The following is an 11,593-nucleotide window of genomic DNA, read 5'->3' as shown; positions in this document are numbered from 1 at the left end:
GCAGCCATGTTTAAAATTTTGTCTTTGAACTTCTGTTTTTGTGGTAGCTCTGTATATTTCTATTGCGTCGCTGTTGAAGAGTAATTAGCTGGTGAAGTGGGTTTATTTATTGTAGAGTTAACGAAAGTCATCATGAGCATTGTAATGTTTGAAGCAGATGTCATAAGTTAGTAGACCAGGAAGATTTTAAAATGAGCAGTTCATTCATAAATCTGTTAGATCTTACTTTCATGCTGTGGAAAAACAAACTAGAGGACAGAACACAACGAGTGCAGCACTGAAAATGGGTGGATCTACATAAGCTCTATAAAATGTGGTTTTCTCCCATGAATTGAGATCTGAATTTCTTTGAAGTCAACAAGAAATCATAGCTGTTTCTGGTCATATTGTACAAGCGGCTGTGTATGGGACACCCTTAGTATTTCAGCAAGGGTCTGAAATTAACACTTGCCAAATAGCAAATGTGAGTAAAGATTGTGTAAATTTGAAAACACATGTGCCAACCCATCTTCTCAAATTTGTAATGAGAATCGTTTATAAATCTGTGGTCAACAAAAGAGAAGCTTTTTTTTAGGGTCTCCCTGCAGTTTTCTGCCAAATTACAAGCTCTGTGGTTTAACATTTGAATCTGAAATTAAAAAAAAAAACTAAGATGGCCATAGATATTTATGGAAGCTTGTTTTTGCCACAGAATTTAAAATTATAAAAGGTAATTGTGGCTTTTTATCTCACAATTTTGAGTTTTTCCTCACAACTGTGAGTTCATATCTAACAATTCACTATTTTTTTTCAGAATTGCAAGGAAAAAGTTGATTTTTTTTTTTTTTTTATTCTGTCGGAAATAAGCTTCCATAAATATTAGTACTGTAATGTTCTGTTCAATTTTTCAACCACTGCTGAGGAAACAAAATCAAACTGGCATATTTAAGGGAGTCATGTGTGAAGCCATTTTATATTTTGAGCCTAACCAAAGTTTGTTAATTCTCCTTATTTTAATTTGTTAGTGATTGTAACTTTACTAAATTCAAGTGCACCAGTTACCAAATTTTATTTTATTTTATTTGGGAACTGCAATATATTCAAACATGTCTGCTTGTACTATGTGGTCCTTAATATCTTGGTCCAGGAATTTTACAGCCATAGGCCTACATTTCAACACTTCAGCATACTTAAAAGGAGTGTAACTATGCCTATAATAAATTGTTTACCTAAGAATTTTATTTAAAAAAATAGAAGTAGCTTCAAGGAACATTTTCTGTATGATAATGTGAAGCACATGCAGGACATCCAAAGTTCAGTTAATACAGGCACACAACCAATACAATAATCCACATCCTGCTTTAAATGTCACATCTGTAGTGAGATCAAAACTCAAATCAATGGAAAATTATTTGACCGCATTCAGAGACCCTCTGCTTGACAAAATCATAAGTGGTCACATTTATTGTTAAAAGCATTGCATATACAGTATTGTTGCTTTTTTGACAGCTGTATTACTGTATCATACTATGCTAATAAATAGGGACACATATAAAAGTACTGTTCGGCAGTAATACAGTAGCCTACTTCAAAACAACTGACAATACTGTTAAATAGACAATTATTTGACAACATTCATGTTTCATTAGATCATATAAACGCGATTGTAGCACTTCTACGACAAAGAGCTTAAATTAGTATTTCATGCAATGTAAAATTATCTTGTTTTTTAATAAGCCTACACATACACGTGCTCGCGATGACTGAATGGCGCGTTTTAATTCATGCTAGATTCACCTCACATTTACACCGCAAATATTAGGCCATTCTTACCGTTAAAGGACGTGAAACGGCACCGTGGATGATAAAGCATTGATTCGTCAAACAGAGATCACGATACGACGATTTCCCGAATGCTAAAAGTACAGTAAACAACCGCATACGCAGAAGCCACGCCCACAGACCGAAACCACCTCAAGCTGCAGAAGCCGTGACATCACAGTTCGTTTTTAGAACGCGACGCCACAGTGTTATAAACTCTACAATGATTCGATTTGCTCATTCTGTATCACTTTGCCTTTGTTCACATTTCACCGATTCTGGATTTCAGTTACCTTCAACATGGGACAACACATTTCTTGTTGTTGTACAGTTGACACTGTCAGTGTGAACAGTTTACAGGGCTGTACACTGCAACAATCAACCACTAACACAGTGGAAACCCATCCACATCCAATTGGTGGGGAAAAAGTGAAAGAGAGGAAAACGAGATCTTGTAAGTTTCTCTCTTTACTTCGGAGAGCTGGAAAAACATTCAAGACCAGCTCAGGTCAGAGTGAAAAAGAGGAGCAGGATGCTGATGTGACTGTTGTACCAGCTGCAAGAAGTACTGATGGTAAATGACATGTCCATGTGGCAGGGCTCTACATTTTTTGTATGTTTTTGGGGGTACATCAGTCTGTAACTTTGTTGCAATACAACATAGATATATTCATTTATATAAATGTAGCATGGTGCCATGAGACTTGGCAACCTTGATTGAGACATGGGCATGATATATGATGAACTTTAATTGAATATTTTCATCAATAAATAGATGTATTTAGAAAGAAATTTATAATTACTACCTCACATTTTTATTGGTGTCATGTGCTGCCGTTTGTGAGTTTAATATTAATGATGTTCCCCTTTAGATCAGACTTCTCAGCATATCACTAGCAGTGACCCTGAGGACGATGATTACTGGTGTGACAGCGGCTTCCAAGACTTAGTCGGCGATTTGTCCGAATGGAGTCATGCCGTTCATGTTACAGACCGTACCACGTCCGACTGTAGTGTCACCAGCAGTGTTGGCGGAATGAAGCCATTTACTGGTCACTCTGAAGACGATGATTACTGGTGTGACGGCAGCTTCCAAGATTTATTGGGTGATTACTTGCCCGAATGGAGTGCTGCCAACCTCCAGGATTTTCATCTGTCCAGCCCTCTGCAACCTCCATTTTGCACCTGACTCCAGTGTTCAACCTCCATGTTGCAACTGACTCCAGTGCGGTGACTTGTGAAGTGGGGCTGTTAAAGTGAACAATAGGGCGCCTGACTCCCACGTTGGAGACCACGGTTCGAATCCCGCTCTGAGCAGGACCCGGATGGGAGTAAGGTTCAGGGGGGTGAGTGTAACAGACGTAAGCTAGTAATAGCTGTGCGTGTAAACCTCACTCCCCTGAACTCAAGAGGCTCTGGCGACGGATGCTAGAGGCTGCGGTCTTTAGCTTCCTTGATAGAGCGCTCCACTCCCATACCGGAGACCATGGTCTGAGTCCCGCTCGGAGCGGGTCGAGTAGAACTGGTTACACACTGGCATATCTTAAAATATGTCAGTGCCATTGTTTTGTTTCAAAATGCCCACCAGTAATCTTTAAAAGGCATGTTGAAAAGCTACTTAAATGCCCTTATTGAACTAAGGCCTAATCCTGGCTTAATATAAGCCTTGTTTGTGAAACCAGGCCATAATGCATTATCTTCACCTAGAATGTTTTCATGAACACACTCCGTAGTGTCCACCAGCTCATTAGCTGTTTTTTTAATAAGTTCTTATTATTGCTATATAACTAATATAATATAATTAATATAATTGTTACAAATAAATATAATTTTTTTAATAATTGTTTTTGTGTGTTTCCTTTCTGCTCTCAACTGTCTTGTTTGGACACTTTAAGTAGCCAGAGTAATAACTGATTACATGCAATCTGGATTACGTAATCAGATTCCAAATATTAAGTACTTGTAATTAAAGTATATTATATTTTAAAATACTCGTATTCAGAATACAAAGTTCTGGCATGAAACTAATGGGCAGGCTAATAGGTCCTTTAACTCAACCTGCTAATAATCACATCATTATGTATAGGTCACAGATGATTGGTTCCTGCTGTATCAGTAGCCAATGAGCTTGCGTGCTCAATCTTTAAATACATAGCATTTGCTTAGCAGTGCAGTGCACTTCAGAAACCCTCCACCTTCCCCAGCTCCACCTGTATAGATCTGCTACGGGTTATTCATGTACGCTATAGTGTACAGCAGCAGCATGTCTTACTTGCTCACAACAGCGTGTCGTGTATGTATTGGCAGTAGCAAGTCCCGTACTTGCTCTGCAGCAGCAGCAGCAGCAGCGTAGCAGATCTATTCCGCCAAGACCAAACATATCTACATTGTCATACCCATTACCATGCCAAACACTCTGGAAGTTGTAATGACAGAACTAGTTATTTTTTATTGATTACATGATTACAACAATGGCAGTTAAATAGTCATAATTCATTGATTCTCCCTACTACTACTTTTTTTATCTAATAAAATTTCCTTTCTAAAAACGGCTACTGCTTATATACGTTCAGAAGGTTGTCCAGGTTTGTGGAACTGCACCCACACAGCATTTGATCACTGGATTTACAGAAAGCATTTCACTTTTAACAAGTGTTTTCTCAAAATCGCAACACTGCATATCTAATTAACTCCTGGTTAACACATTAATTATTATTTGAATGTCTTTGGAAGGCTTTTGTCTTTCAAACACATTAATACATACAAATTCACGCCATGTCATGTTTACATGCAATGCAGGGATTCTCCAACTTTTTTGTCAGCTAAATTTTTTTTACCAAATATATTTACTTGAAGTACCCTCTGAGATTTTACTTGGTAAGTTAGATCAATAATAAAATTGTCAATAAAAATAATAATAATAATTACCAGTTCTCTGGTGATGGTTAATGGTCACATGACATGCAGGCAAACAAATAAAATATTTTTTTAAATATTTTTTTAGTAGTGTTTTATTTTTATTGTTTTTATTTTAAAATTATTTATTTTAATTTAAAATTTTTATGATTTAATTACTATTGGTGCTTTTAAACTCACAAACCCCTGCAATTCCATCGCAAACCCCAGTCTGGGAAACCCTGACGTGATGTAATGTTTAACGCACTTAATGTTGTTGATAACAAAGAATGGAATATATATTTTTTTTCTCTTTGTATTTTTATATATTAAGATTATTCCGCTCAAATCAATGTGATAAACAAGTTAGGTCAAAAGTAATCTTAAAGTAATCCAAAAGTAGTCAGATTATATTACCTTAAATATGTAATGTAATGGATTATGTTACTAACTACATTTTTTGTCATGTAATTTGTAATTACAATTTTGTAAGTAATCTACCCAGCTCTGCAAGTCACTTACCCAATGTATCTACTATTAAACACTTTTCTTACCTGTGAAACTTATTAAAACTTTATGAAATGTATGAAAGCATACATTTCATGTATTACAAACAAAACAACAACTTGAATTATTCTGTTAACTCTGTTAATCTAGTTTTAAAATGAATCGCGAGGACATTTTTGTTCAACTTTGATTGTAACGCTCCTACAAATGGCTTCGCCTTCCAAACTGCAGATGCTACGTTTTAAAATACACTTATTTCATACATGGATTGCTTCCAACAGCACTGCAAGAGTTCTGAAATAACATTAACTCGCTGAGCGCCAAATGCAAGTAAAAGTATGCACTGGTGAGAATATGAAACTGTTATTTGCCAGTTGTTGCACCTATCAAATGGCAAAGGCTGCAATTTAACTATAATAAATATATAGTTTTGTAATGTTACTAATGTTCTGTAAATGATGATGATTGTTATTGTCAAATCAACTTTTACTTGAGCTTTTGATAGGTATATAAGAGGTCATCGTACTATAAGAATATCCTGTTAAGTTTCAGAACTGAAAACTTCCTTGTTAGTCCAATAAAAGCTTTTATTGACACCAGGTCCAGCGAACGACTCATCCCGGAATGTGTCTATCTATGTCATAGATAGGTGAAACGCCGCCTCCGCAGAAGAAATCAACGACTACTTCATCGTTGCAACGTTAGCCCCGCCCACTGGCGTGTTAGTGAGATGACGTGGAGAGAAGAGAGATACAGGACTAAAAATAACATTACCTTTTAAAGAATCCTAATACTAGGAATATGGTTATGTGAATGTCTCTTGAGCTTTATTTATTTGTATTCGGTACATTTCACTGTGGATTCTTTGGTAAATCAATCGGATTTCGGTGCAGGCTTTGCAAACAGACTTTTACAATATACAGTAATGCAACAACATGTAAGTAACTGTGTTAATTCTAATGTCTGATCTGATATGTTATGTTTCACATACAGTCATATGTTCTTTGTCTATTTAATTTGTCAAATTATTTAAACAGTGATTAAATTATATATAGAAAGCGATCAAAGAACGCTCCCTTTACAATCACTGGAGCTGTCAATCAAACAGTGTGAGCTTATCAGTGACTGAGTTCAGCACTCATGCCAAAACTCCCGTTTTATTCAACAAATCTCTTAGTTACATCGTGTTTGCACTGTTAGTTATGATGAAAGCATTCGTTAGTGTGCAGAAATTGAGTTGCAATGATGAGATCACTGCATTCATGCGATCGGCTACAATGTTCATCACTGCAACCTTTCATGCCACGATCTAAATATAATGCCATAGATCTAAATGTAATGCTAATCAATACTTTTCAAAATTAGTTAACCTTGAGAGCTGTAATAGCAAAAACGTGGTAAAAGTTTTTGAGAGAGTAATACTTAGCTATTTTATATGCAAAGATGTCAGCCAATCACAGTAGTGGGCGTTTACACTGAATTCTCACAGCAGACACGCCCCTTAAAACAGCGTTCAAATAAGAGGCTAAAATCAGAGTAGGAAAAATGCCTTTTATTTCTAAATTACGACAATTTTTGATGTAAAAAGCATACTAACATTATAAGTGCACCCCTGGTAACATTATAAAACAATAAAACAATGCAGTTCATGACCCCTTTAATTAATACTTATTTTTTACAGTACAATATTGTCATTGAAATCGTAATATATTTATTAGAAAAATGTAGTCCATTAACGTACTTGCAGTAAAGGTTTCAGAAATAACAACTGAATTGTTACAAATGTTACCTTTGGGAACTCTGGAAAGTGTCCCGGTCAAAACGCCTGGGCGTCAAAACAGTGGGTGTTTTTGTTGACTGCACCTCATTGTACAAAAGGAACATATAACTAAACCTCAAATTTTGCAACTTTAATATCTGACCTTTAATCGCTGCAAGTTCTCTCCAAGTCTCAAGTTTCACAGCCATTTTCAAAACCACATATTAAGCAGCTGGCTCAAGGTTTTCTTCCTGTTGTTTTGGTATCACATCTGCACATGTGTGTCTATGTGTGCCAGCCTGCATCAATAGAGCCCCAGAGACAGGAAGTAGATAGCGTTCTTGGGCTGCATACCGTCGAGGCAGAGCGTTTGGCTGTAAAGGCTTTCTCTGGCTTGGCATTTGACCCTCATCCAGACAGCCAACAGACCGCTGATTGGTACCATGCAAGCCAAACAGACCAGTCAAAAGTGGACGCTAAAAGTTCTCTCAAACTCGATTCCAAGAAAAATAACTTTTGTGCAACTCAACATGTTTTACAGACTCTGCTCAGATCTGTGTTTGATAGATGGATAATAAATGAATACATAATTAACAACAGCAAAGGTATTTAGAAAGACCTTTTTAAAAATGTGTGGTCCGGACATTTGGGCATGTTTATTGTCCAAGAATGAAGTAGTAAGATCTTGTGATAATTTGGCATCAGTCTATTCGCCTTTGTCATAATAGGAATTTGATAAAGAGAGAGATGTTGACTTTTGAAACAATAAATGTCCACCCAGCACAAAAAGGAACCCAGGCCTTGCAAACAATAAGGAACTTTGTATTGTCGCTGCAATATAAAGGTCAAGGGCATTTACTGATTTATTGGAGCTTCATGGAAGTAATTCCTAGACAAAAATACCCTTGTGTATGATTCCTGTTTTGTTCAGAGTAAAAGGCTTCCGTTAATAGTCCCAAATGGCTTTATTCTGCACAGGAAGTCTCTAACTAACAATAGAACACACAGTAAGGATGCAGTTTGGTTCAGAGACGAGGAAACAGGTCCAGCCACTGATATTAATATTTATTTTATTAATGGCCCCACATTTAAAACACAATTCTGAAATGTAGCAATACTCAATTAAGTTTATATTAATCAAAATACTGTACATTGCAGTGTCAGTTGGATTCCTTTCTCTCATCTTTACTCTACATTTTCACAGAACTAGCTTCACTTTTCTGAGCTATTTTTGCATTGTTTTTTTCATCAGCCTGTGTGGCTGTGATTTTTAGTGGACATGAAGTCAGTTTCCCACAAAATCACACATGTTACTACTATAGGAACTATGAACATGCTCACTAAAATTTGACAACCACAAAGTGGTTATGATAATGCAATGGCATTCATACATTTTAAAGTGCTTTTTAAGAGTCCAATACACTTTATATTATATTATGTTATGTTATGTTATATTATCCCTTTCATGCACAGAGGTCACTACAGTGGACAGCTATTCAAAAAGCATTTTCTTGCATATGCATGAGTTTTGATGGCAGTGGACCCTAGTGCATCATCCTATCTGATTACGTAAAGCACATTACTTGTAATGCATTGCTTTACTCGTAACATCAGAAAGTAATCTGATTACGTAATGCATGTTACTTATAATGCATTACTTGTTAGAACAAAAAGTAATCTGTATACGTAATACACGTTTCTTTTAATGCATTACTTTACTTGTAACATCAAAAAGTAATCTGATTACGTAATGCACATTACTTGTAATGCATTGCTTTACTCGTAACATCAGAAAGTAATCTGATCACATAATGCACATTACTTGTAATGCGTTACTTTACTCATAACATCAAAAGTAATCTGATTACGTATGCATACGAATATTGAGTGAATGCTCTCTGCACATACTATATGTTCATCAAATACTTTCATTTCAAATGCACTAAATCCCAGCCTCATCCCATTCAGAAGTGCTGGTACTTATATAGAAATCTATACATAGGAGTCTGATAAAAACAATGTTAATTTCAAAGAAAAATGTCAGACGACTAAGAGGCTTTTGCATCTGAAGTCTTCTTATTTGTATTCATACATTTGCTCTTAGTAAATGTTTTAAAAACATGACCAAGCATGAGTTCTATTTAATCACTTTTTATACCGTTGACACATGGTGTCCACTACATTGGTCAGATATGTAATTCCATATATATTGGGGAAAAAAGTTATTGGAATGATTTTTCACTTGTTTAAAAGTAAAAACAAACATTAAAAAAAAAAAATTACTTTGTGATTTAATAATTCATGCATGAAAGGGTTAAACCATAAACACATGCTGTCCACTTGAGTGGGAATCTGGAAATCTCTTTGAAAAAAATGTGTGAAAAAAAAAAAAAAACATTTCAAATCTTGTTTTTCATGCTCCAAGAGCAATAAAAACACACAGGAAAAAAAAAAAAAATCCTGACTGAGGTTATCATAATTCATGCATGAAATGGTTATATTATATTATAGCCTATTATATACCCCAAACACTACTTTAGGTCTGTGGCATTTTAAATTGAGGGTCTCTTTAAAGATGGTCCAGCCCCTCCATCACATTCTCGTATGGTCATAGTGGAAGTGAGTTCATGTGGTTAGTTTCTCTTCACACATCTGTCGGAACCGCCCGCTCGAGATCAGCGCAACTTCTTTCCGATAATGGACATTTTTCTCAGCGAGAAGATTGTCAACCTTTGCCAGGACAGCTGGAAACAGCACTGCGCACGTTCTGCTTTCTGAATACTGCATTATAAAGAAGACTTTGACCGTTCCCATAATGGAGCTATATTGTGTCTGCTCGAGGACTTTCTCCGTGTAATCTTAGAGATGTCATTGTGAGGAGAGACTATGTGTTCTTCAGGATGGGTGCGAACAATGGCAAACAGTATGGAAGTGAAGGTATGTGATCTTCAAGGACTAAAATATTATTTTTTTCTGAGAACTTTTATGCGATGAATAGCCTCTCTTTTCTATGTGAACTGAAACATTGAGTAGGCTATTGCAAATCGTATTTTTTTGACTGTCATAGACTGGTGTCTTTTGGTTGTAGCCTAATAGTAATTTATTTGTAATAAATATCCATGAAAGATACTGCTTCTGATGAGTTATAATAAATTAAGCCAGTTTTTATCATGTCTAATGTCTCTCAACTAAAAAGGAGCGGGATTGTGAAGCTTTGTTTATTTTTTATTATTATTATTTTGTAATGGTCAAAAGTAAAATTCATGAATGCTACAAGGTGTATTATAACACGGCTAAATTCATGAGATGTGGCTAGTGGTTGAAGCTGCTTATGTAATTTTAGTAACACCCATAAAATGTGGTAGCCTATTTAAAAAAAAAAAAAAAAAAATCCTATAATATAGCCTGCTACTTAACAGATACCACAGAAGTCATCCTGAGACGTGACACCTGTCTTCGAGAGTGTGTGTTAGGGGGCGGGGTTACCTGCTAAATATATCTGCGTCCAACTACAGCCACGCCCACAACAAGTTATATCTACTACAAAGAACGCCTGATACAGACCACACCCACTATTACATGAAATACAACCGCGACACAGGATTGCCCTATTTCTTGGAGTTAAGTCAGTTTAATTATTAAACTCCTCAGTACTTGTTGAAGCCTCTTAAACATTGTTCTTCCAACAAGCCTCTTATTATAAAATGTCATATCCTGAAGTTTGCTAAAAGTTAGGCAGGGATATTTTAGTACCATTGAGATACTATAGTTTTAATTCATATTTTTGAATTAGTTTTTATTTTTATATTCTCCATTTTCATTTTGGTTAAAATTTTAGTAATTTTGTTTTGTTTGTGACATTTTTATTAGTTTTTATATCTATATAGTTTTTATTATTTTTTTATTTCAGTTTGAGTTATTTTAGTAAATAAAATTAAACTAAATGAAAACGAGAAATGTTATCTTGGCAACTAGCTGAAATAAAATAAGTTTACATTTTATTTTTATTTCAGTTAATGTTAGATAATATTTCAAATAACGAAAATGTTTTTATGATTTCAGTTATAGGGCACACTTGCACGACAATGATTTACTAAAAATGGAAAAGATTTTCCTTTGCATTCGCATACGGACGTCAAAAAGGTCTTTGTTCACATGGTTTAGCAAAAATGACTAAAATCGCTGTATTCTGCTGCCAGGCCAGTAGTTGGCGATGTCACTTTGTAAAGAAACACTACGCGCTTATAGAATGAACACGTAATACACATGTGAATGATGTCACCGTTTTCACATGTTTACATGGAGACGATAATGGTATTGTTTTCAAAAACTTTGCACTTTGTTTTCAAAAGTTTGCATTTTTAGGCCCCCAAAGCAACGTTGTCGTTTAAATGAGCGGCCAAAACACATAAAAAGTTGTCCATTTTTAGCTGAAAACGGTGTCGTGTAAACAGCCCCTAAGTTAGCTATAATAACCCTGGGTTAGGGTTAGTATGAAATGGATTTGTATCTACTGCTTTTAAGAAGTCATCAGTCACATGACAAATATTTAGAGTGGCCAAGATGGAAACAGTAGAGCATGTAATTATGCAGTGTAAGAAATATTCAAATAAAAAAAAAAAAAAATACATT

General features: G+C 35.4%; 1 protein-coding gene across 1 annotated transcript in view; it reads left to right on the top strand.

Moving 5' to 3' along the window:
* Positions 1-9,046: 9,046 nt before the first annotated feature.
* si:dkey-192l18.9 (F-box/LRR-repeat protein 7) overlaps positions 9,047-11,593 on the top strand; it is a 55,162-nt gene continuing 52,615 nt past the window's right edge. Inside the window, exon 1 of the mRNA XM_051882541.1 lies at positions 9,047-9,898. Coding sequence (XP_051738501.1) covers positions 9,862-9,898 — 37 coding nt within the window. The 5' untranslated portion in view covers positions 9,047-9,861. The remainder of the gene's footprint in view (positions 9,899-11,593) is intronic.

The sequence above is a fragment of the Ctenopharyngodon idella genome, chromosome 23, assembly GCF_019924925.1.
Source record: "Ctenopharyngodon idella isolate HZGC_01 chromosome 23, HZGC01, whole genome shotgun sequence".
NCBI classification, from domain to species: domain Eukaryota; kingdom Metazoa; phylum Chordata; class Actinopteri; order Cypriniformes; family Xenocyprididae; genus Ctenopharyngodon; species Ctenopharyngodon idella.
The sequence above is the reverse complement of the archived record's forward strand: the minus strand, read 5'-3'. Positions and strand labels throughout refer to the sequence as shown.